This window comes from Pelodiscus sinensis, chromosome 25 (genome assembly GCF_052426305.1).
Source record: "Pelodiscus sinensis isolate ZL-2025 chromosome 25, ASM5242630v1, whole genome shotgun sequence".
Classification (NCBI taxonomy): domain Eukaryota; kingdom Metazoa; phylum Chordata; order Testudines; family Trionychidae; genus Pelodiscus; species Pelodiscus sinensis.
In genome coordinates, this window is record NC_143076.1 from 2,337,465 (window position 1) to 2,364,373 (window position 26,909).

The 26,909-nt window shown below is 45.6% G+C and overlaps 1 protein-coding gene and 1 pseudogene across 4 annotated transcripts in view; one reads left to right on the forward strand and one right to left on the reverse strand.

Annotated features, from left to right (window-relative positions):
- Positions 1-472: 472 nt before the first annotated feature.
- LOC142820451 (uncharacterized) lies at positions 473-10,555 on the reverse strand (annotated as a pseudogene).
- Positions 10,556-17,726: 7,171 nt separating this feature from the next.
- APLP2 (amyloid beta precursor like protein 2) overlaps positions 17,727-26,909 on the forward strand; it is a 119,847-nt gene continuing 110,664 nt past the window's right edge. For all 4 annotated transcript variants that reach the window (XM_075909697.2, XM_075909698.2, XM_075909699.2 and 1 more), the window contains exon 1: positions 17,727-17,887. In XM_075909697.2, coding sequence (XP_075765812.2) covers positions 17,801-17,887 — 87 coding nt within the window. In that variant the 5' untranslated portion in view covers positions 17,727-17,800. The remainder of the gene's footprint in view (positions 17,888-26,909) is intronic.

A 26,909-nucleotide genomic window follows, 5' to 3' on the forward strand; every position in this document is an offset into this window, starting at 1 on the left:
TGAGCAGCTTTGCAGCCTTTTATACCTGGGCTGCACTGAGCATGCCCAGGAGGACTGCAGGAGAGGGGTGTATTCTATCCAATAGGCATGCTCCCCTTCCCCTTGTCTAGTGCGGGGTTGGCAAGCCCCATCACATTGATACTTATAGGTTTTTTGTTTTGTTTTCTGTTTTGTGTTGTTTTTGCATTGCTGGGATATTGCAGCTTTATTTCAGCAGATAAAGTAGTGCAATTTTAGAGAGAGGGCAGGTGCAGAAATAGATTGGCAGCCAGCATGTGTAGGTCTCGTGGCATCCATGGCTCCAGGTCCTTTTCCCCCTCTGTGGTGTGAGCTGCAGAAAAGCCAGTGACCGGGGGCTGATTCCAATGCTCTTTCCCTGACTCTGAGGTAGACAGCGGCTTGCTTTGTGCAGTGGTGGTGGGACAGAGTAGGTGGCGATGGGAAGCAAAGCCAAGCCCTCGGTTGGACCCCCTCAGTTTTTGATCTGCTGAACGATGCTGAAGAAGGAGGCAACCTTGTCCCACACACCCTTCTCAGTTTCCCGGAGATGATCCTCCACTCCCTCAGCATAGGAACCCAGTGTCTGCCTTATCTCCTCCACCTTCTGCACAGGCCTCCCTGTAGGGAGCTATGGTCTGGCAGAACTCCTCAATCTTCTGGTCCATCCGCCCACTCAGGCCTTCCACGTCAGGCCCAGGGACTGACACAGGCCTTCCGTGTCAGTGTGCAGCTTCTCCTTCTGTTTCTTGGCATAAGGGCTCAGCTTCTGGCACAGCTCCTCCGTGCTGTCCGAGAGCTTGGCCCGCAGCTCCACCGCGCCCGTCTTCATCTGGAAGGACAGGCCCTCCAGCTAGTGATTGAGCTTGTCCTGCATGTTCTGGGTATACAGGACAAGCTGCTTGCTCAGCTCCTCCACATTCTGGTAAGTCTTGACCTTGAGCTAGAGAAGTGATTATTCCCCTTTATTCGGCGCTGGTGAGGCCACATCAGGAGTACTGTGTCCAATTCTGGGCCTCCCAGTTCAAAAAGAATGTGGATGCATTGGAGACGGTCCAGTGGAGAGTGACCAAAATGATGAGGGGGCTACAACGCATGACCTATGAGGAGAGGCAGAGGGATTTGGGTTTATTAGTCTGCGGAAGAGAAGAGTGAGGGGGGATTTGATAGCAGCCTTCAACTTCCTGAAGGGGGGGGGAGTCCAAAGAGGATGTAGAGAGGCTGTTCTTAGTGGTGACAGAAGGAGCAATAGTCTCAAGTTACAGTGGGGGAAGTCTAGGTTGTATATTAGGAAAAACTGAGGGCGGTGAAGCACTGGAATGGGTTGCTTAGGGAGGTGGTAGAATCTCCATACCTAGAGGTTTTTAAGTCCCATCTTGACAAACCTCTAGCTGGGTTGATTTAGTTGCAGTTGGTCCTGCTTTGGGCAGGGGGTCTCGACTTGATGACCTCATGAGCTCTCCTCCAGTCCTATTATTCTACAAACATATGAGTCTATGAGCTCGTCAGCCCAGGGCGCCAGCTTGTCTTTCATGCCTGCCACTTTCTTGTCGATCTGCTGCTGGAGATGCTTAGTAATAATAATAAATAATTCTATAAATCAATAATAAATCAAAACCCCTCCTCTCTACACCCTCGTCTCATCCACGCATTAAGACTCTGAAGCTCTGCCTGCCTACCTGGCCCTGTGCGTGGAACTGGAAGCATTTCAGAGAACACTACCATAGAGGTCCTGGATTTCATTCTCTTTCCTAGCAGTCTAAGTGTGGCCTCCAGAACCTCTCTCCTACCCTTCCGTATGTCACTGGTACCTACATGTACCACGACCACCAGCTCCTCCCCAGCACTACACATAAGTCTATCTAGATGTTTCGAGAGATCTGCAACCTTCACACCAGGCAGGCAAGTCACCATACGGTTCTCCCAGTCATCACAAACCCAGCTATCTGTTTCTAATGATTGAATCCCCATTACTAACACCTGCCTTTAGTCCTAATGACTGGAGTTCCGTCCCTGGAGATGTATCCTCTTTGTGAGATGATACCATAACATCCTCCGGTAGGAGGGTTCCTACTATAGGATCATTTCCCTCTGCTTCAGTTGATACTGTTCTCTTTCCCTGAGTCTTTCATCATCCTTAACAGCACAGGGGCTGTCTGACCAAAGGTGGGACAGTTCTACAGTGTCCCGTAAAGCCTCATCTACATAAAGCCTCTCAGCCTCCCTTAGCGCCTCCAGTTCAACCACCCTGGCCTCCAAAGTCCGTACATGGTGTGACAGACCGGGCCGTGTCTGGGCACAGCTGAGGGCGTCCGCTCAGGGCGAATTGCTCAAATCCGGGGCTCCTTACAGCCTCCAGACTGGTGACCTCTCCAAACAGGCCACAAACCAGTCTCAGAGCACTTCAGCTGCCTGCCTGAAGCCTCACGAGCAAAACCCCTCCGACACCCCAGCAATATCCGTGCCCCAGATGGCCCCGGACCTCATACACAGGTGGGGGGTCCTAGCACCCAATCCCACCTACCCCGAACAAGTTCTGTCCGGTTCCAAGAAACCAGCCACAGATCCCTGGTCAATTTACCCTCTGAATCTTACCCACAAATCACGCTGGGCCAATCCTTTAGAATATATATCTAAAGGTTTATTATTACAAGAAAGAAAAGCATGAGAGTAAGGTTATTAAAGTACAGTACATTACATGCATCGAATCTCCCAGTTCTCGATGCAGGCTCTAGCAGATATGTTGCAGCTGCTGGTTTAAAAGTTCTTGTTGAACATCCTAAGATCAGGATGGGTTCACAGGTCTTCCGGGCTCTTCGATCCCTGCAATGCTGCCTCTGGGATGAAGTGCTGAGCTGAGAACAAAATGGCATCGACCACATGGCCTCTTTATACCTCCTTCCTGGCCTCTTCTTGTATGCAGCAAGTCCCCTGGTCAGAGGCCAATCTCTATGTTCCCTGCTGGCTGCCCTCAGGTGACAAACCCCATTCTTTGGGTGTGTCCATAGCCCATTGAGAGCCATTGTTCCACAGGGCTTCGCTACTCAGCCTGTCCATAGCCATGCTTAACCACATTCACAGAAATATTCAGCTTCCACACAGATTACAGATTCCTACCTACACACATAGACATTATATATGCACACATATATGCCACCCTTCATACATGCTGGATCGGGTGCAATAAACAGGATAGCCCCCACTCTGCTGCTGAACTTCTGCCTGCATTCTCTCCTACAATTAATTAGGTTCTTGATAGTGTTTTATTTAAATCAGGAAGTTTTGGTTTTAATTTAAAAGTTTTAAAGAATGGCAAGTGTACCTCACCCCCTTCCAACTCCTCTTCTACATTGCCTCACGAAACTCCCTGCAGGGCCAGCTTTAGGAAGAGCGGGGCCCAATTCGAACCGTTTTGGCAGCCCCCCACCCAGGATTTTTTGTTAAGCAAAAAAAAAAAAACCAAGCCCCACCCACACAACAAACCACAAATAATATCACATCAAAAGTAGTTTTGATAAAAATGTATATCAATACAGGTGAACATTTTCAAAAAAAATGCCATCCTTTATTATGCAAAATATTACACAAAATTAAATCAGTTGCCTTAAGTGTAGGTCAAATATTTTCAATTGCAAACTATCCAATTTTTTCAATAAATTTAGTTTTTAAAAAGTTACTAGAGAGCGTTGCAGTTTTCTGTTATATTGATTTACTTTTTAAATAGCAAAAATAGAGTCTTTGTTAAGAAAATGTCAGTTCTGTGGTCAAATTCCAGTCCTTAGTGATTTCAGCACCAATGATTTCACTAGGTAATATGGTACCTCACCACCATTGCCTCCTTTGCACTGCCTTTAAGCACATTGCCTGAATGTTGAGTCCAAGGTTAGTTTACACAAGATTTTATCAATGATTTTTGCTCAAGTGATCACTGAGACAAGACAAGGACTCTCAATTGATTCTAGTCAGCTCTGCCTTTAAACACTGGGGCTGTGTCTACACTGGCCACTTATTCCGGAAAATCAGCTGCTTTTCTGGAATAACTTGCCAGCTGTTTACACTGGCCCCTTGAATTTCTGGAAAAGCACTGACGATCTACTGTAAAATCATCAGTGCTTTTCTGGAAAAACTATGCTGCTCCCATTCGGGCAAAAGTCCTTTTCCGGAAAACTGTTCTGGAAAAGGGCCAGTGTAGACAGCACAGATTTCTTTTCCACAAAAAAGCCCCGATTGCGAAAATGACGATCGTGGCTTTTTTGCGGAAAAGCGCGTCTACATTGGCACGGACGCTTTTCTGGAAAAAGTGCTTTTCCGGAAAAGCATCCTGCCAATGTAGACGTGCTTTTTCCGGAAATACTAATAACGGAAAACTGTTCCGTTTTAAGCATTTCCGGAAAAGGGTGCCAGTGTAGATGTAGCCTGGATGTAAAGTGTCAGATATAATTGAGGACTCCCAAACAGACTGTACACCACCAGAAATAAAACCTGTTTCCATCTTCTGGGACTTTCAGTTAGATGTGACTCACTATCCTCTGCTTAGTGTTCAAGTTATGGTTAGACCCTAAGCCAGGACATACAATATGGATAACAACATTTCATTCTCCCAGCTCCAAGTCTTAAGTGAATTTCAACCCAAAAGAGCCAAAATTGATCAGCTTGATACAGCAAGTGTGTCAACTGATCTCTATGGCAAAGTAGGTTGTCTATATAAATAAGGTCTGCTCCTGAAGCCTTTTCCTACAATTGATTAACAGATGGCAGTAGATAGCTCATTCAGACCACTGGCTGATAATAGTTAGTCACCCTAGCCAATCATTAATCAGAGTCATGGACTCACCCTACTCTCCATTGTCTCTATGATTCTCTGATGACCTGTGACAAAAAAGGAGAGTGGAAAGGGAAACTGAAGGGAGAGACCTCTCTAAATTCACCAATCAAAGAGCAGTATTGCCAACCCAAAAATCACAAGGACCGCCTACACAAAGTTATGAGAATGGCCTACAAATCATAAGATCTTTTTAAAAATAAAACATGTTGGATTTTTATTGGCCTTTTGTTTCTTGAGTATTTAGGGTTCATGTTTTAAAGCTTTCCTACTTAACTGTAAGGCCCAGAAGTATAGAGAACTTTTTTTAAATGAAAGATGAGATTCTTACATAATCAATTGACTCCAGGTCTTTAGAAAAAAACACCAAGGCTGTGTCTACACTGCACCCCTTTTCCGGAAAAGGGATGCAGATGAGACAAGTCGGAATTTAAATCCCCGCTGCATTTGCATGAACATGGCTGCCTCTTTTTTCCGGCTCGGGGCTTTGCCGGAAAAAAGCGCCAGTCTAGACGGGATCTTTCGGAAAATAAAGTCTTTTCCGAAAGGTCCCTTATTCCTGATTTTAAGAGGAATAAGGGACCTTCTGGAAAAGGCTTTATTTTCCGAAAGATCTCTGTCTAGACTGGCGCTTTTTTCCAGCAAAGCCCCGAGCCGGAAAAAAGCAGCAGCCATGTTCATGCAAATGCAGCGGGGAAAATGTAAATACCTGCTGCATTTGCAATTCCGACTTGTCTCATCTGTATCCCTTTTCCGGAAAAGGGGTGCAGTGTAGGCACAGCCCAAATGTTTTCAGACTCGGTAAAACAATGGAGGAATTCTTGTGAGCCCATGCTTTGTCCACAGTATAAATAAAAAAAAACACAACAAAACAAAACAAAAAAACAAAATATCTTCTCCATTAAACATCCTAATGAGATACTGCAAATGGTGAACTGAATTCAACAGCTCCTGATATGAACAGGTATCAACCTAGTTTTTCATATTTGAGATGGGTTACCAGGAATCATACGTGACAATATGAAATCTTTCCACTCTCAAGTCAGCATATTCACAAAGCATCCATAATTTTGATCCATGCATTTATTGGCTAGTGAAAGAGAAAGGAGGGGAATTAGTGTAGATAAATGTTCAAATTAAAAAAAAAAAAAAAAAAAAAGCCTGAAGGAATTAGGACTGGGCTCCTACATCTCATGTTCAGAACTGACTAGGACACTTACGACCAGATTTTCAAAGGTGTGTAAAGATCAGATAGATATCTTTGAAGATCTGAGTTGGCAACTGTCTCTTTAGGAGCTTAATTACCTTTGAAAATCTGAGCTTAGATTTCCAAGTCCAATTTTCAAAAATGACTTTAGTCACTTAAGTGCTTTTGAAAATTTTAACTGGGGGCCCAAAGAGACAAAAATAGACAAAAGGCAGGAGATCTGGGATTCCTTTTAAAAACGTGGGACATCTATTTTTAACTACATTTTATATTATTTTTCTCCCAGGGCAACTGACCCCTCCGGCCCCCTCACTACACCACTGCCCCCCCTCCTGCAGATCTATCATCTTATGCATGTGCAAGATCTGTGACAGCCGTCCCACGACTCTGCAGTTAGTGTCTGTGGCGCCTGCTTCTGGGTGGTGTCTCAATGCTGCCACATTCACCTCCAAAGAGGGGGTTTCCCAAAGCAGGCCTTTGCTGCTGACCCCCAAGGCATCCACAGGTCCAGTCTCCTTTCAATGGGCCCACTTCCCAGGGCTCATTGATCTTGGATCTGGCTTCCATCCCCTCTCCAACCTTTGCAACTACCCAGAGGTGTCACCTTCCACATTATCCATTCCCACCTCATTCACCCCAGAGGGATAGTCTCTGCCTCACTTGTCCTAGGGACTATTCTACCAAGACGTAATACAAAGTTTCCATGTAAAAGGACTCAATACAAAGCTAAAAACTTCAATGAGAGAATGATTAATACAGAGACGTGTATATCTGCTGCAGGGAGACACCTTTGCCTGCCTCCACCCCTCTCCCCCAGAGTCTACAGCCCCATTGCAAAGCGGGGGAGTGGAAGGAAAGAGGCTGAGGCCCATCAACGGGACTGAAGCAGTCATGAGCAAGCCATGCCCAGGAGCCATTCTCCTGTCCATTGCTGGTGCTGTGTTGCTTCAGGCACGCTGAAATGCAGTCACCTATAGGGTGGGCTGGACAGCTGTTTAACACCTGCACAAGGTTTCAGGCATGGGGCAGTGCGGGCTGCCTTCCTGTAGAGCCCCCATCAGAACTACTGTGCCCTCCTGGCTTAGAAAAAGAATAAACAGGAGGACTGGAAATTAACCCGCCCAGTCTCACGTCCCCTAAGACAGGGACTGAGTCATCTACATTAGGCCCCAGCTGGAGTATCATGTCCAGTTCTGGGTGCCACATTTCAGGAAATGTGGAGAAATTGGAGAAAGTCCAGAGAAGATCAACACAAATGGTGAAAGGTCTAGAGAACATGAGATATGAGGCAAGGCGGAAGAAATTAGCCTTGTTTACCTTGGAAAAGAGAAGACCGAAAAGGGACACAAGAGCAGCTTTCAAGTATCTAAGGGTATGTCTACACTACACGGGGCTCGAACTAGGGTCCTATTCCGAACTACCGTTACTCCTCGTCGAAGCAGCGGGGATTTAAATCCCGGGCTTCATTAGCAAGTGCGGTATGCATACATTACCCCGCTAGTTCGAACTAGACATGTAGACATACTCTAAAAGAGTATCGTAAGGAGGAGGAAGAAAAATTGTTCTGCTTGGCCTCTGAGGTTAGGATGAGAAGCAATGGGCTTAAATTGCAGCAAGGGAGGTTTAGGTTGGACATTAGGAAAAAATTCCTTCCTGTCAAGGTGGTTAAACACTGGAATAAATTGCCTAGTGAGATTGCGGAATCTCCATCACTGGCGATATTTAAGACCAGGTTAGATAGACACATGTCAGGGATGAGCTAGGGCAATTCAACTTTGGAAGCCCCAGGGGCCACACTGATACTTACAGAACATGCTGAGGGCCTCAAGCGTGGTTGCATATGCAAGCAAATAGATACAAATAGCTTCTCTCACACTGGCAGGCACGAACACAAAGATTAAGGCAAGACTACACAACACACAGGCCCCATTTAAGTCAGTTCTGCTGATATTAATAAAATGCAATATTTACCTGATTTCTACCCATGTGACAGCACTTTTCATGAGCAATTACAGTCCAAGAATTTAACTACTAAAACACATATCAACAGAAGATCATTACACTGACTACTTTTTTGTTCCGGTTCCCACTCGCTGGCCCCGTGTTGATCCGCACATAAACCAAACTGCACTGCAGGGCACAAACAAACTGGATGTGGGCAGCATACCAAGTTATTAATAAATATTTTAAAAACCTTTACCTTTTCTCTCCGCTGCCATGTCTCCTCTCCTTGCTCCATCATCTCCTCTGGAGCCTGCTGCCCCCGGACTCCTCACCCTCCTCCGCTGTCCTGACTCCTGCCCTTCTCACTGCCCTCAGCCCTCCTGCGACCTGCCCCCCTCCACCAGCCCTTCTTCCCCCCCTCCCCCGTGCCCACTCCTCCAGTAGCCCCACTTTGATCATGTGAGCTCCCCCTCTTCTAACACCTCTCTCTACTACACACCTGCCCTGCCTCTCTCCTCTGGTGCTGGTCCCTCCCCTGCAGGTGTCTGCCCTTCTGCTTCACCCCCAGAATCCCCTGGCACCTGCATCTTCCCTTAGCCCTGCACCCTCCTGGTGCCTCCCCCTTCCCTTACTGTCTCTGCCTCCTTTGCCCTCTTTTTCCCCTAATACCCACCCCCTCACCACTGTTTGCCCCATTCCCCTCTGTGCCCTCGCACATGCCTTGCTCCATCCCTACCTTTCTCATGCCCACCCCTTCTTTCAAGCCTTCTCCCAGCACCTCCCCTCTAGCCTCCAATGCTCTTCCCCTCCCCTCTCCTCTCCCAGCATCACCCTGTCCTCCCATCCCACTGACACCTCCCCTCCTGCCCTTTCCCTCATTTTCTGCACTTGGCCCCCTGGCATTTGTCTCTCCTGCACCCCTGTCTCTTGGTGCCTTCCTCTCCCCCCGCCCAAGCCCCTTCCCCTTTCACTCCTTCCCCTCCGCCTCTGTCTCTGCCCAAGCCCCTTCCCCTCTGGCCATCTCTCGCCGCCCAAGCCCCCCCCTCCGTCCCCATCTAAGCCCCCCGCCGCCACCTCCGCCTCCACTCCTCCCCCTGCCTCTGCCAAAGCCCAAGCCTCTTTCTTTTTCCCTCCCCCCTCTGCTGCTGCCGCCGCCACCGCCTCCGCACAAGCGCATTTCCTACCTTCTGCCTTCCACGTTGCGGGGCTGGAGTCTGCGCTCAGACCCTGGAGGCTGAACCCAGAGCCAGCGTGGCCCCTCAACGTGCCTCCCAGGAGTTTTAAAATCCCGGGACATGATGTCACGTCACGCCCGGCCATCCTCCCTGCCCACATGCAACGCGGCACATGGGCAGCAGCAGGCGGCGAAGAGGAGCCGCTCACGGCAGAGACGGTCCGGGGCTGTGGGGGATGCTCTGGGAGTGGGGTGGGAGGACACGCGGGGGGGCCAGAAGGGAGGGGCCAGGGCCCGCTCCAGGCAGAGCCAGGGGAGAGACCCACCTCCACATATTGGTGGAGCAGGACCCCGGCTCTGTAACTCGCCAGCGCTTCCGGGTTCAGGCAGGGCCGTATTATGACTTTCGTGGGCCCCTCCTACCATAATAATATCAATATTAAAAATTATTTTTGATATAACTTGAAATACTTCAACATTTTATTTTTTTCTGTTTTAGGGAAAATTTAATAGATTTTCATGGGCCCTAAAAGTTTCATTTTTTTCTGATGTGAGAAAAAAATTAAAACATTTTCTTCAACCCTAAAAGTTCATTTTTTTCTTCTGATTTTAAAAGAAATTAAAACATTTTCGTGGGCCCCTGAAAGTATCGTGGGCCCTAGACACTGGGCCTACTGTGCCTAATGGATAAGTTGGCCCTGGGTTCAGGGGCACGGGGCCCGATTCGACCGAATCGATCGAATCAGCCTAAGGCCGGCCCTGTTCCCTTAGCTGCTCCTGGATGCAAACCACCTGGAAGTTCTTGCTGCATCTTGTCAGCACAAGGGGACAGCTAGCGGCACAGCTCCACAAGCTCCTACCAGATCTGCTCTTTCAGCCTTTCTGAGTCCTGACACAGCCTGACGCGCAGCTCGGTGGAAAAGGGGACCAGCTTCTTCTGCAGGTCCTCTTCATATGCATTGATATTCTGGAGGCTTTCCTGGAAGAGGGTGTTGAGTTGCTTGCTGATTTCAGATTGCTGGATCTGCTCCACTGTCTTCTTGGCATTGTCACTCAGCTCTGTGATGTAATTCCAGACCACATGGCCACCTGCTCAGCACTTGGGCCCCTGTGAAGGTGAGCAATGCCAGGGCAAGGGTGACAGCCTTCAGAGACAACCTATGCTCTTTGATCTCAAAGGCCAGCCAGGCAAATTGAGCAACTCTGTGATGCTGCTGCTTCTCAGCTGCTGGCTGTGCCCTGCTGGCCTGTACTTACACTGCAGCCAGCAGCCCCTGCCAGCTTCCATGCAGGCTGGTGACACAGTTTCCAGGGCTTGAACCTTAGTAAGGACCCAATGTGGAAGCTCCTGATGCGTGCATGGGTGGGGCGTTATCTGCTGCGACATGATGCTGGCGTCCTGGCTCTCCATGGACGAAGCTGATGCAGGGACAGAACATGAACGAGGCTCCTTATAGCCTGCTGGGTTTGCAGGCCCTGGCTCCTGGGGCAGGCTGTGCTTTCTGAAAATAACTGCTCAGTTTAGACACAACTGGGCAATGCTTCTTGTAATTGGATCAGCTTAAGTGTCACGAACTCTGGTTTTTCTGAAGGTTGGTTGGGACCAAAGTAAGGCAAAAGGTTTTTCACTCATCTTAACTTCTGTTGTAATTTTTTTGGAAGAATGTTATGTACAATATTGGAGTAAATTTCAATACAATTATTTTTACATGGTGTCTTTACAGAGCTGCTTAGAGAAGTGAAAACTGCAAGCATTTTTACACCTGCCATTTTTCCTTGTTCAGGGGGGATGTTGGCTCCTAAAAACAAATTTGGCTCAATTCTATTTCTGCAATTTCTAGTTTGCATGAAACTATCATTCACCACTATTACAAATGATATAATCCCCCATTTAAATCTTTCATCGAGATTTTAATTAAAATCCCCATATAATATTACTATTTGAAGGCTCAATTACAGCCTTTCAATTGCAGAGTTGAAGGGAGCAGAGGGAATATTCAAGGCCTTTCTGATTCTCATAGACTCAATCCGCAACGATGAATTTGATTCTGACAATTCTCCTGGCACAGCTTGCTGCTGCCAGTGCCTCTTTTGGAACAATCCTCACCCTCTTCTGTTCTCCTTCCTTACCAATTGACTTAACATGGCTCGGGGACAGATCTTTTCAGCTAGGAGTAGCCTCTTTTCTTTTAAACAGTTGTGCAGCCTCACAAGTAGTAGATAACAAAAGGTTCCAAAAGAACATTATTTACAGGAGAAACACAAACATACAAGGAATTTTTCATGTTAAAAAGGAAGCTAAACAGATACAGGGTGAGAGCTACTGCCGTGGTCACCAACCAGTAGATCGCGATCTACCGGTAGATCTCAGGGGCTCCAAGAGTAGCTCTTGAGCCCTCTCTGAACTGCGCACCTGCACAGTACATTTACATTAGATTTCCTCATGTAATGTAGGCGGGGCTTCAAGGAAGGGGCGGGGCAGTAGATCTTCGCCTGTTCTGAGACTTAAAAAGTGATCTTGGGTGTAAAAAGGTTGGAGACCATTGGTGTACAGGGTAAAACAGCCAGTTAAGCAAAAAGGGACTCTAAAAGCTCTGGATCCAGTCAGAGAAAATTCTACAGGCAGAGAAGTTAAGCAAGACAGTTGCCAGCTATGTTTCATCTCTGCCTCTCTTTTCCCCCACCCCAAGACCTGGGGATAGAAGGGATGTGGGGCTGCAGCGAATAGTAGTGCATTGATGCGGGGTGGTTTCAAGGCTGTAGGTACCACAGGCAGCTTCCAAGGCTGTCTGCATTTACAGTTTACAATGGAGGTCATTCTGATCTCTGATTGCTGGAGTAACCCCAAATATTAGGTCACAAAGGTGGTTTTCCTCCACCGATCAGTGGGATGTGAGTTCTGTGGTGTACCCATACCTATAGTACAAAATCTCACCTCTGAGCAACAGAAAGTTTCTGCTACTATCACTACTAGTCTCAAACAAAATAAAGAGTTAAGAACTCTTTAGGAACTGTAAACAATAACATAGATAATAACTAATATTTCCACTGAGAGAACCTTTCATCAGAAGGTTGGAATTAATTAAAACTTCACTCACCCCTTTGAGGTAGACAGATATTACTAACAAGCAGGCGAGGCCTGCCACTGACAAGGCAAAGTCATTTTGCATAGATTACAATTTTAGGAAAGTTCAAGAAATTAAATATATGTAATAGAATATTTTATAAATGTGCTTGCAAAGGGAAATAAAAGAACAGTTTTAAATTTGTAGGCTTTCAACTTCAAACATCCATTTAATTGAATAATTACCATACATAGTAAATTTGAAACATAGTAAATTTGAATCAGAAACTCATAACGCTTCTATTACTCTTTCCTTAACTAATTTGAATTATTTTGTATTTGTAACAGTAAACATTTTCTTTGCACTAAAATGACAAAAGAACAGGCAACTTGATTTTAATTTTGTTAGCAAATATTTTTTATGAACTCTAATCATAATAGTCATGACTTTTCCAATGAAAAACAAAAATAATTATTAAACCTTTCACTCTACATATTCCAGTGTAAAAAGTAGTACATTCAGCTAATTTAAGTGGCAGGATTGTTTATGTAAAAATTAGTATCTCTGGGTAATCACAAAGTATGACTTCATTTTGCACAAACAAATCCACAAACAAATAAACTCTTCAAAATATATAATAGATATTTGATATTACTAATGGGCAAAATGAAACAGAGTGATTACCTGAAGGCCACACAGTGACAGGGCTATGAATTAGAACATGGGGTGTCTAGACTGGCCAGTTTTTCCAGAAAATCAGCCGATTTTCCGGAAAAACTTGCCAGCTGTCTACACTGGCTGCTTGAATTTCTGCAAAAGTACTGACTTCCTACTGTAAGAAATCAGTGCTTTTTGCAGAAATACTATGCTGCTCCCGTTTGGGCAAAAGTCCTTTTGCGCAAAACTTCTGCGCAAAAGGGCCAGTGTAGACAGCTCAGATTTGTTTTCCGCAAAAAAGCCACGATCGTGAAAATGGCGATTGGGGCTTTTTTGCGGAAAAGCGCATCTAGATTGGCACAGACGCTTTTCCGCAAAAAGTGCTTTTGCGGAAAAGCGTCCGTGCCAATCTAGACGCTCTTTTCCGAAAATGCTTTTAACGGAAAACTTTTCCGTTAAAAGCATTTCTGGAAAATCATGCCAGTGCAGATGTAGCATGGTGTATTGCCCCCCGTCCCTTGTTCTTACCATATTATAGTGCAGCAAATAACAGGGATTTCCAAGCACCTCACTCCAGTACCATCTCACTCATCTATTTTCCACCAGAACTCTCTTTCATTTCCTGTTTTTACGCATTTCCCCTTCCATTTCACAACCTGAACTTTATAAAGTAAATATCCTTCCCCATGGGGCATTTCCATGGGTGTGTCGCGGTGACAGCAACTACCCCTCTTTGAATTCTGGGAGTGCTGAGAGTACTTGTAATACTGAGCTTTAAATAATCATCTTGTGCACACTTACATTTCTTGATACACTGAGCAAAGACACTCAGAAATCTTCACCTGAGCTTTAGCAAAGTAACCCAGAAGATTATAATGCTATCAGACTACTTTTATAGATATCACCTATTAATTTTGTCACAAGTGATTTGGAAACTCCATCCCCAGACTACTCCAGGTTAGTGGAGTTTTTAAAGCAAAAGCTTTATTTAAAAAATTCCTTCTCTCCTAGGAGTTCCAAACACAGGTTTTTGCACTGCATGCCATTTGCAAAATGTTACACTTCATTCCTTTTTAATTAGGCTGCCAGATGGATACCTGATCTTGTGACACTGAAATTTCAATTTATCATACCTACTGTCAATCTGCCATCTTATACTTTTTAATGCATTTTGGGCTAGGCTTGGAGCAAAGAGATTTTGCAGCTGCTGAAGGGAAATTAATCCTCTGTTAGATAAGTATTCAAATAGCAAACATTATCACAGCCTTTACTAGACCACACCATTTATATACTCCTGTTCTGAAGGAGGCAGTGACTGATGGATCATTGTAGTAGCAAATATGTTGGTCCAGCTGCCCTGTCTTCCTCAGAACTAATTATGCTCAGGACATGTGAAAAAGCCCTGTACATCTTGGCTTTTCAATACTAGAGACCACATATCCCTTAAATCTTGTTCCTGTGCAGCAGAATTCCACTAGTTCTGATGCTTCTAAAACCTTCTATTCCTACCCAGGCAAGAACAGGATTTGCCTGTTACAGTGTGTTTTGTTTTTGTTGTACATCTGTTCTAATGGGAAATCTGTGAGAAGCCCAAAATTTGGAAATCAAGCCCTAACAGATCCCAAGCTGGAGACTCCAAAGTTGTGGATATTTGAAAACTGACACCTGACCTTCTCCTTACCTTCTTTTCACCATTTGCAAAATTACTTACCTGAAAGGGGGTTTGTAAGGATTAATTACTCCTAATAAAATGCAACATAAATATACAAGCTAAGTATTACTAGCACGTTAATGTATATAGTAGTTCATGATACCTTTGGTCTGAAAAGCAGTACCAAAATGCTTATTATAAACAATGTGTTCTTGTGGAGCTGGGGAGAATGAAAAATATCTTAGTGGTAACTTTGTAAAAGGGAAAAATGTAACTCAGAATGTATTCAAATGAATCAAATTCACCCATATTCTACATTTTAAAAGTATATAAACTAAAATGTATTATTTTAAGGAGTTAATTAATATTCTATCTGGGTTTGGGTGCATTTAAAAGAAGATTACAGATGCCAGAAGACTGCACTTAAAGAGATTTAAAGGTTTTCATGCATGGTTAAAAAAAAAGAGGAGACTGTAGGAAGTGGCTAGTGGACCAGCTGGTCATTTTAATTAAAACTGGGCTGTTTATTGATCTATATTACAGATTGTCTCCATTCACAACACTTCAGCAATCAATCACTTGTGAGTATATGTGAAGAATGTAAAAACGAAAGAAAATAAATTGCTTGTAATAGTATCTAATTTTTGGAAAATCTTGGGATTTTTCTGTTTGCTTTGGGTTTTGGCATAAGCACTCTTGCACATCTGGCTATGAAAATTATGGAAATAAAATGTGTAAATTACACCAGATGCTTCCATAAAATATTCTGAGAAATAATTCTGATGGGTTTTTATATATGTTTTAAATAATGTTTCTTTTTTCAAATGTAAAAATTGCTTCAAAAGTTACTCAGCTGTATATTAAATTATTTTTTAATTATATTACAGAAATATTTCTGATTTAAGCAGTGGCATCTTTTACATTTTTGGGGTGAAATCCTAGTCCCTTTGAAATGAATGGCTATCCAGCGATTTCAGTGAGAAATGTGATTTTACCCATCACATATTGTGTGACTATCTTCTCTATTTTTGTAAAAGCCAAACAACAAATAATAATTAATAAATGCCTTCCATCTATACAGGCTACATCTACCCTACAAGGTTTTTTGGGCAAAAATGGCTCTTTTTGCACAAAAACCGGTGGCACATGCACACCGTAAGTGCTTTTTTGCACAAATAAATTGGCAGAACAGAGAGCTTTTGCTGGTAGAGTTATTCCTCTCCCAAAGAGAAATAACTCCTTTTTGCGCTGCATCTCTTGCGCAAAAACACAGGTGTGGATGCTCCAGAGGGATTTTTGCGCAAGAAACCCCTATCGGCAAAAGCACAGTTGCTCTGAGCTTTCTTGCGCAAGTGTCCATGCAGTGTGGACACTCTCTTGCGCAAAAGCACATCACTTTTGCGATGTACTTTGAGGTCTTGACGCGCTTTTGCGCAAAAACTTTTTGCACAAGAACTCATCCGCAAAAGGCTTCTTGCGCAAAAATCCAGCAGTGTAGACAAAGCCACAGTGTTTTTCTTTCTGAAGGACTCAAGTGTTTTATACATTAAATACATCATGCAATCACTTAAAAGGACATGTAATTTCAATGTGCTACAATTGTTTTTAAACATTTTCTGAACTGCTGCAACTCAAACAACAGTACAGAAATTCTAAATTCACTGACTTTTTCTAAACTGCGAAAAGCAAGCACAAATCTGACAAGCAAAATAGGATTTTTAAAATTTCTTAAGTGTTCATAATCTAAGGTTTCAGGTGGCATAGGAAGAGAGATATATGTTTAGGAAAGGATTTTTTTTAGTTGATAGTGTCCTCTTCTATCATTTGCAATCAAACCATTTCCTGGGGAAAGGACTGAAGAAATACTAGTCTGCAGCACACTACACAAAAGTGGAGGTAGGTTACAGGAACGAGCAAACATTATTTTACAAAAATTGCTCTGAGACCAGTAGATATAATTCACTCTAAAATAAAGCAGTTTGCTATATTCTTATACCACAAACCCAGATCCTCAATGGTATTTAGGCACCTAATTCTCATTGATTTCAATGGGTATTAGTTGCCTAAATACTTTGGAGAATTTGGAGCTTAGTGCTTTCATTTCGTTTATACAGCACCTAACATGATGGAGCTCAGATTTTCCATAGGGCTTTACTGCAATCCTATTACTATTCAATTTTTTTTCTCTCTCTCAAAAACATGAAAAGCTGAATTCTCCATCCTGAAATCTGAATCTGTAGAGCATAGCACCATAAACCTGCTGTTAATGTAAAACTGTACTGAGCAGGGATGGGCAATGGCTGCCTGGGGACCACAGCCAGATGATTTGGACCATCAAAGTTAAGAAGCTTTTATCTTTGATATTTTTATGTATTAATACCATGTGAAAAAATTAGTGAACGGTTTTTAAAATTTATTTTAAGGTTACACTATCAGGGGATTTTACATTTAAGAACACCAGTTTTCATTGTTAATTGTAGGTTAACCTGCCTTGTTAGAGCAAACATTTCAGAGTTATGCAGCATGTAGTCTCTAAAAATAGAAGAGTCCACCAAAGGGTTTGAGTAGATTTTGTGGCCTCTCCTTCCTTAAGGGGACATTGCAATAACGCAGACTCAATTGTTCCATGTTTTGAAATGACCAAGTGACCGACCGTGGGATTGCTGTGGGGCTGCTTCATATGCGCTTGAGCAGTCTCACTCCTAGACAGCAGCTCCGCGCTCCGCTTCTCTCTCTCTCGTTTTGTTCTTTATGCCGCTGAGAAATCCCGTTCACAAGCCGAGCAGGGAAAGGTCCCGCCGCATCCCCAGGCGAGCAGGGCGCACGCGCTCAGCGCAGGGCGGGAGAAAGCGGCGGCTCGCGCACCGCTGCGCTGGGGCCTGGGGCTGCGCTTAGTGGAGCCTTCTCCGCGCGCAGAGCGCCGGCCCCGCCCACGCGGGGCAGGGCATGGGCGCTGCGGGCAGCCTGCGGCCGGGGCGTCGAAGCGCGCGTGCTGCACGGATGGGCGCGGCTCTCCCCGTTACACGTGCTCTGATTGGCGGATACTCGGGTACGGTCCCCGCCCTCCGCAGGGTCGTTCTTGGGGAGGGGGGGAGTCGAAGCGCGGTTGTGTAAGTCTCTCCTTCGCTGTGATTGGCAGTCGCCTGGAGAGGGGCGTGGTTTCCTGGCCCTGCCCCCGTGATTGGCGTGGCCGGGGGCGGGGCTTTGTGAGGCGGCTCCCCACTGCGAGCGGGCTGGGCGCTGAGGCCGCAGAAGCTGCTGGGCGGCGGCGCGCGCGGTCGGGATGGCGGCGGGCGCGGGGCCGGGGCTGCTGCTGCTGCTGCTGTGCGGGCTGGCGGGGCCCGCGGCCACGCTGGCCGGATACATCGAGGTAAGGCGGGGGCGCTCCCGCCGCAGAGCCCCCCCCCCAGGGGCGGCGCCCGCCCTCCGCGAGCCGCCGCAGAGGCCGCGGGAGTCTCCAAGGGCGAGGGGGGAAGGGCCAGCGACTGCCCCCCCTTCTGATCGCCCCCCCCGTGCGCGGGCCCCCCCTTCTGATCGCCCCCCCCGTGCGCGGGCCCCCCCTTCTGATCGGCCCCCCCGTGCGCGGGCCCCCCCTTCTGATCGCCCCCCCCGTGCGCGGGCCCCCCCTTCTGATCGCCCCCCCCGTGCGCGGGCCCCCCCTTCTGATCGCCCCCCCGTGCGCGGGCCCCCCTTCTGATCGGCCCCCCCGTGCGCGGGCCCCCCCTTCTGATCGGCCCCCCCGTGCGCGGGCCCCCCCTTCTGATCGGCCCCCCCGTGCGCGGGCCCCCCCTTCTGATCGCCCCCCCCGTGCGCGGGCCCCCCCTTCTGATCGCCCCCCCCGTGCGCGGGCCCCCCCTTCTGATCGGCCCCCCCGTGCGCGGGCCCCCCCTTCTGATCGCCCCCCCCGTGCGCGGGCCCCCCCTTCTGATCGGCCCCCCCGTGCGCGGGCCCCCCTTCTGATCGGCCCCCCCGTGCGCGGGCCCCCCCTTCTGATCGGCCCCCCCGTGCGCGGGCCCCCCCTTCTGATCGGCCCCCCCGTGCGCGGGCCCCCCCTTCTGATCGGCCCCCCCCGTGCGCGGGCCCCCCCTTCTGATCGGCCCCCCCGTGCGCGGGCCCCCCCTTCTGATCGGCCCCCCCCGTGCGCGGGCCCCCCCTTCTGATCGCCCCCCCCCCCCCCGTGCGCGGGCCCCCCCTTCTGATCGCCCCCCCCGTGCGCGGGCCCCCCCTTCTGATCGCCCCCCCCCCGTGCGCGGGCCCCCCCTTCTGATCGCCCCCCCCCCCGTGCGCGGGCCCCCCCCTTCTGATCGCCCCCCCCCCCCGTGCGCGGGCCCCCCCTTCTGATCGCCCCCCCCCCCCCGTGCGCGGGCCCCCCCCTTCTGATCGCCCCCCCCCGTGCGCGGGCCCCCCCCTTCTGATCGCCCCCCCCGTGCGCGGGCCCCCCCTTCTGATCGCCCCCCCCCCCCGTGCGCGGGCCCCCTCTTCTGATCGCCCCCCCCCCGTGCGCGGGCCCCCTCTTCTGATCGCTCCCCCCCGTGGGCGGGGGCGGGCCCCCCCCTTCTGATCGCCCTTCTGATCCCCCCTTTGCGCGGGCTTGGGGGGAGGGGCCCCCTTCTGATCGCCCCCCCTTTGCGCGGGCTTGGGGGGAGGGGCCCCCTTCTGATCGCCCCCCCCTTTGTGCGGCCCCCCCTTCTGATCGCCCCCCCTTTGCGCGGGCTTGGGGGGAGGGGCCCCCTTCTGATCGCCGCCCCTTTGCGCTGGCCCCCCCTCCAATCGCCCCCCCTTTGCACGGGTTTGGGGTAAAGGGACCTCCTCTTTACACCGGGGTCCCCTTTTGTGCGGGCTGGGGGAGAGAGGGACCCCCCTCTTTCCAACCACCTCTCCTTTGCGTAGGGGGTCGATCTCTAAAGCTGGCGTTGTGGGGTTAAACACTGATGCTTATTCCACAGACTATTTTCTCTGTTGCTCCAGTGTAGAGTTCTGGGTGCCTTTGCCCCCACCCAACCCATCAGCGCCCACTCTAGTGACAACAAAACAGGGTAAAACAGAGTCTGGAAAAGGAAGTTACCCTGTCACCACTTTGGTGATAAAAGTCCCCTGGGAGATGGGGATTGGGAGGTGGGGGCATCGCTGGTGTTAACGTTCTTAGCACATAGCAACTGAACTTGCCATTTCCGGTCTTGCAACCAGATTTGTTTCTGACAATTTTGTTCCCTGGATGTATTTTTAATCCCTTAATGTCTCTGGCCATAGCTGAGAAATGCTAGTGTACCAGAAGGTATGCTCCATGTATGTTCACCTATTTGCTATAGCTCTCTAATATCAACTGAGTAATTGCCTTCCTGATTCAGTGGTTTGCAAATTGAGTTTAAGGAAAAGGTGTCTTTGTTCCTTATATGCATGGAAAAGGATCTAATGGGTTGCAAGAGCAACACTTCTCTCTCTCTCTCTCTCTCTCTCTCTTTTTTTTTTTTAATTAAAGAAAGCAATAAAATATTTATTGGATGGCAGATCTAGGTAGGAGATGGTTCAGGAAAGGCACTATCAGCTCTGTAAAAAAGAACATTTCGCCATCTTACCATGTTGTTTCCAAAGCAGCAGCAATTTCTGATCAGAAAAGATAAGAGTAGCCAGTGGTTCTGTGTCAGTGTTGATGGGTAGCTAGAATTTCTTTTTCTTTGAAGACAATTTAGGATTCTTGGCTGTATAAAGCTTTTTGTTGCTGTGCTGAAAACTGACATTTTGGTCTTGAGTTGGGGTAGGAGATTCTTTTCGTTTTGTTTCTACAATAATACTGCAGCATTAGGCTGGCTATGTCTTTCCCCATCTAGTTGCTGATTTCAGGGTTAACTAACTGAATCCTTCTGTGGTACTGTTTTCCACGAGAACTGACCTCTGTTTATAGTAACAAGAAATGTGAGTTTCTCAGGTCTAGAAGCTTAGACTGTTAGAGGGCAACTTCATAGGGAAAAGCCTCCATTAAATGCGTTCATTTGGTCAAGGTTTCATTATCCTCTTAATAGACTCTGAACAAATCTTCAATTTTAAACTATCCATGGCATTCTTTTCAGATTAAAGCTTTATCCAAGGGCAATGGATTTGCATTTGATGGGGAAATATGTAAATGCTTCCCTCCACCCCCCTGCACGTGCAAGATTTCCTTCCTTTTTCCTTAAATACAAAACTTCTCTATCTAGTTATGTGACAAAGGCTGATAGGAAGATATGGTAGTTTAAGGACTGTTTTCAACATAAATCTATCTACCAGGGTGAACTCTCAGAATAGGCTGTTAGGCACATGCTGATCACCAAATACAAAGGTTTGAATCTAAAACACAGCAATTTAATTTATTTATTACATCTTGCATTGATAGTGTTTTAGAGTGAGTAAATAGGAAGGATGGGCATGTTGAGGATATTTATGAATGGCCTGATTTGATGTACTTTCAGTTCACTTACTGGAACTTCAGGAGGTAGTCCAGTTAGTCTGTACCAAAAAAAACCCCAACAAATGGTCTGGTAGCACTTTATCTACAAAACATGTAGATGGTGGTATGAGCTTTTGTGGGCACAGCCCACTTCCTTGTCAGTTTATTTTACTGTGAGACTGTACAAACCTTGATTAAGCAAAACAGATACAACAGCACTACAAAAATCTGGAACTCTTGAGTTTTCTGTAATTGCCAACACAATGTGTTCTTCATAGATGTTATATAGAACCAGTATATTCAGTGACTTTCCCTTCCCTGTGTAGATGAAATGCCATTCTATTTTATTTTGCATTAATTATGGTTATCTGTTAAAATTACTAGAGGTGTGATCTAACATAGTGGTAATCTGATGACATTACATGAACCTGAAAAATCTGTCTTGAGGTAGTTCAGTCAGGGAGATAAGCAAGGCTGGCCTAAGGAATTACAGCTACAACCTGGATCAGATTACTTGGCATTGACTTGCCAGTGAAGAACCTTTAGTATTTTTAAAATGGCTGGTTTAATCTCATGCACCTGTTAAAAACCTCTGCCAACTCTAGGCCACTTCCTGTGTCATATCCTAGATGAGTTCAGCTGCTTATACGCATCCTTCTGAAAGATGGAATTGCTTCTGAACTTGCAATACATGTGGAAAGTACCACCTGTTTTATTTGAAAGCAAAAATAGCTTTAATTTTATTTGAAGGCCTTGTTTACACTAGGAAAATTAGGACATGAAATTAATGGTATGAATAGTGAAGGCTGTAGTTTGTCACTATCATTTAAACCTCTTCTGAGTAAGATTAAACATCTTAGTTTGAATACATTTGACATTCCAACCTCTACTGTTGTCATTGACCTGTGGAGAATTGCAGCTGTGAAACGTTAGTATGAACAAAAATGAAAATGGTTCTTCTTGAGATCCTGGTGAAGAATTCTCCACCAAATCCCATTTTTATATTGTGCTCAGTGCTGTAATATGGGTGCCAGGTCATTTTCTGGAATTTGCAAAACATCATGATTTTGATATGTGAATTTAAAATGTGGTTTTTGAAGTGGGAAAATGTGTGCGCTTATTAGTCTAGGTGCTTCAGCATCTTCCCATTAGGTGGATTTTCTACCACTTTAATATTTCGACAGCCATTCAATTTCTTTAGTGCATCCAGTTATCTGCGAAAAACTTGTTTTCCTTTTTTCAGTGTGTACATTTTGTTGGAAAGTGTTTGTATATGAAACATCATGTTGTACAGTGCAGTCATTAATAACAGTCAAGCTTTCTCCTCTGATCTCTGTCACGTGTTGATGAACGATACTGCTTGGACAAGGTCCCTTGCAAATAGATTGGAATATGAACATGTGGCAGAAGAACTATTGGTTGTGGCAACAAACTCATGGTGATTTCTCTTGCATATTGATGTGTTCCCAGATTATTTAAGTTACTTGAACTCATGCTTCATGCCTCTTGTTTGGGAAGTTTGTCATTGTAATTTGATCTTTATTCCAGCTACCAACTCCTTCATATTCTCAAATCCTTGAAAGACATGAAGCTTCTATTTTATTGACTTGACCTTTTATGTAATTGAGTCTGAAGTAATACAAATGTAATGAGACTTTTTTTTTAAAAACAAGATTTATTTTAATGACCTTTTCATATAGCTATGGCAAATGATTGTCTGTGGGCCATATCCATCTGAAACAACTAAGGATTTGGGGTGAGGTATAAACCAGGTCACCTTGAGGCGTAATTGATTAGTCAGTGTCATTCTTTTTTTGTACGCTTACATTGGCATTTTAAAATACTAATATCTTGCACCATTGCTGCTAGCCTCAGTGACTTGTTCTTTTGACTCAGTAGATGACCACTTGGGGAAAATTCCACTCCCACGTTAAAGTTCTGAGCAATAACAATTCTGTGAAATTCCAGTTCTGACAACGTGGTTGTTAAATTTTCAAAACTGAGAGCAAACTATAGTTTCCTCATTTTATCACAGTTTCCATATGTAAACAATATGAGCATATATAAAGACTTTCCTAAATCTTGAAGGAAAGGTCTCTCAATGTGTATTGACATACAGTAGAAAACCTGCATGAGGTCCTACAGTGAAGTGCTTTTCTAGCCATTTAAAATGCTGGAGAGAGAGAAACCCCCACTCATTGGAGAATATATTAAGGAGAGGTTGCTTACCTGCAGTTGTTTTGAAATATATCCTTTTCTGTGCATGGTATAAAAGAAAATAAATTCTGTATCCGTATCGTCACACATTTGGTCATTGTTCTGTAATCTCTTACAACATGGATTATTCACTTTTAAAAAAACACAGATTGTAATGGTGCTAGAGCTGTATATGGCCCCCTTGTTCCCTTCAAAACCTAGTAGTCCAAGGGAAGTTTAATGTCTTTACTTTTGTAAACCTGTCTAATGTAATCTTGCTATGCAGAGTTCTGTTAAGAGATGTATGGGCTAATATCTCTTTCTGGCAGAATTTAGTTTGCCTGCAGCATCTTCAACAAATGTTTTATTAAAGGTTTAGACTTTGATCCTAGTTTTATGTAAATTGAAAATGTAAGAGGAGTTTCTTATTAAAACTTTCCAGTTTCATATTAATTATATAAATACTGAGTCATTAACTCTAATTCTTGACACTAGCATTTTAAACTAACTACTAAATACTTTGAACATAAAGTATTTATGCTCATTCTTTATTTGTGAGGGAAAACTTGCTTTACTGAAGATTTTAACTACCTTATTGTTTAATGCTTTCTTGAAAGAATATATAGCTCACAGAGCCCTACCAAATTCATAGTCCACTTGGATCAATTTCATGGAAGTAGAATTTTAAAAATTGTAAATTAACTGAAATGATGAAAATCAGAAACTTTATGACATTGTAACTGTAGGAGTTCTAACCAAAAAGGAGTTGTGGAGTGGTGATCCTCATTTTTGTGCTGCTTCTGGTGGTGACTGTCTTCAGAGCTGGGCAGCTGGCTAGGAGCCCAGCTCTAAAGGCAGAGCTGCCACCAGCAGCGCAGAAGAGAGGATGGCATGGTATAATATTGCTGCCCTCATTTATGTTCTGCTGTCTGCACAACTGGGCTTTCAATCAGTAACCACCACTCTACAGCCACTCAGCTCTGAAGTCAGCAGTACAGAAGTAAACTTAATCTGGTACACTTACTGCTGTTTTTACTTCTGCTGCTGGTTGGGTGCTGCCTTCAAAGCTAGGCACTTGGCCAACAGCTGCCGTTCTCTGGCTGCTCCGCTCTGAAAGAAGTGCAGAAGTAAGCGTAGCAATACCTTAACACTCCTCCCGCCCCCCATAACATTGCAAGTCCCTGCAATGCCCTGTTGGGTCAGAACCCCTCCCAATTTGAGGAATATTGATGTTCTCCCCACACCCCACCCCAAATCTGTGTATTATAGGGCAAAAGCACATGAGATCAGATTTCATAGTCCATGATGTGTGTTTTATGGCTGTGAATTGGGTAGGGCCCTACTCAGTCGAGATGCTTCAGGAACCTGCAGCATTCGATACATTTTGATAAAGTTTTATATACTATTCTGTAGCACAAGGATCCTGAGGTGTTTCTTCCTGAAATACATACGTTCTGTAGAATTTCTATTAGGAATGTTTGCAAATTTAATTTTTGTAAATGGTGTAACTGCTGAAAAATTCAGCGTTACACATTTACACGCAAAGGGGCAGGGAGAAGCTGGTGTTTAATAGCCGCTTCCCAGAGAGCACCGGTTCCTGCCTGCACGCTCCCTCCCCCCCCATTGTCTGTGGCAGCCAGCTCCTGGAAGCAGGGGGGAGGGAGGGAGCTAGTGTGTGCTGGAAACGGGCTTGTATTCCGCTGCGAGTGCGGATAACAGTGTAACTACTATGATTTTCAGTAGTTACACATTTCCCCAGTTGCCCACTTCTTAACATCCCTAATTTTAACTGATAGTGGTAATCAAAGAGTAGAGGGGGAAGAAGTAAGATGTTTTCAGTGTCCCTTTAATAATGGACTAACAGGGGCTTGTGGTGGGAGTGGGAGCAAAATATTCCTCATTGTATTGGGGCTTGCCTATACTAGGATACAAGGTGTATTGTAACAGGAGAATTGTTTTCAAACTCTGGTATAGATGGAGCAAGTTGTACTTGCACCCAAGCCTAGAGGTGAGCTCAAATAAAATGTGTTAACGGATCTAACAAATTTTTAAAATAGTCTGATTAGACTCAAAAGACTATTAGAGAAGGAAAACACTTTAAGCCTGGTCAATCTGTCCTTGGTGTATGTTGGGAATATCTACTTTGCCTCTGTTAGTGAAAGAGATGAATTTTAAAGTAATGAAAACCATCTCAGATTTTAAGTAACATGTTTTACTTGCATGGAGCAGTAAATCAGTTCCATTTTTAAAGCTTGTAAGAGTGGCAATGTGAGATCAGCTGCAATTATGAAAGAACAAACAAACCAGAAAACTTAGTGCCTGATATCCCCAAACGTTTAAGTTTGTAAGTACAGTAGATTGCTGCTGATCCAGCACCTTTGGGAGCTAGGTGGTGCTGGATTATCAGATATGTTGGAGTATCAGGAGGTACTGCATACTCCCAACCTAATCTGTCCCCTCCCTCCCTCCCTCTCCCCCACTTCTACTCGGGTCTCCGGAGCTGCTGGTACAGCCGCACGTCTCCCTCCAGGGACTGGGACACGTGTGCTGAGTGGCCGGTTTTTCAATCCGCTGTCTGGGACACTGTGCATAACCCAATCCCTCTCCCTTCCCTCCCCTCCCTGCTGTAACCCATGTGAGAGCGGCAGACCTGAACGGTTCTGCGTTATGTCCCGGTTCTGTCAGGAGCGCTTGCCATTTTGATGCTGGACTATTGGAGTTTTACTGTATTATTACTTAGCCTTACTGTATATGTCTACACTGTGCCCGTTTGGTGCAAGAAATATGCAAATGAGGCAAAGTGTAGGATATTGCTGCGCCTCTTGCTTGATTGATGAGGCTCTGTTTTTGCGCAAGAGGCTTTTGCATGAAAAGGAGCCATCTGTACTGCTCCTTTTTGAGCAAAAATCCCCTCTAGCGCAAGAGCCATTCTTCCTGAAAAAATGCAGAACAGTTCTTGTGCAAGTGGGGGCTATTGTGCAAAAAGGAGCAGTGTAGAGGCAAAAGCCTCTTGTGCAAAAATGGAGCCTCATTAATTATGCAAATGAGGCGCAGCAATATTCCACACTTTGCCTCATTTGCATATTTCTTGTGCCAAATGGGCACAGTGTAGACATAGCCTAAGTGTAGGATTTGTCCCTAATTGACTAATTCCTATTGTGAGATTTAAATAGTGTCTGCAATGGGACAGCATAACATTGCTGAATATAGTTTATATTACTAAATATTCAAGTGCTTGTGCTATAGTCCAACTTCACATAGCTGTACTAGGAAAACCAATCTCTCCCTCTCCTTCCCCTTCTCACCACCTCCCCTCCCCCCCTCCCCCAAACAAAAAGAAACTAGATGTAAGTTTTTTAAATAAATGGAGATTGCCTATCTCATAGAACTGGAAGGGACCTTGAAAGATCATTGAGTCCAGTCCCCTGCCTTCACTGCAGGACCAAGTACCATCCCTGATGAATTTTTGCCCCAAATCCCTAAAGGGTCTCTGCAAGGATTGAACTCACAACCCTGGGTTTAGCAGGCCAATGCTCAAACCACTGAGCTATCTGGTCCCCTTCATAGTGGCTGGCTGGCTGGCTGGCTGGCTGGCTTTCTATAATAGATATAAAATGGCAGCTTAGCTAGTTGATCTAATGTTTGAGTTAAAAGTATTCTGATCTTCAGTATTGCATTACAAAATAAAGTGTTAGTATTTTGGTTACTCACCTGAAGTCAAATATAATGTTCTGCAAATGAAGCTAAACTAATTTTGGGAGCAACGAAAAGG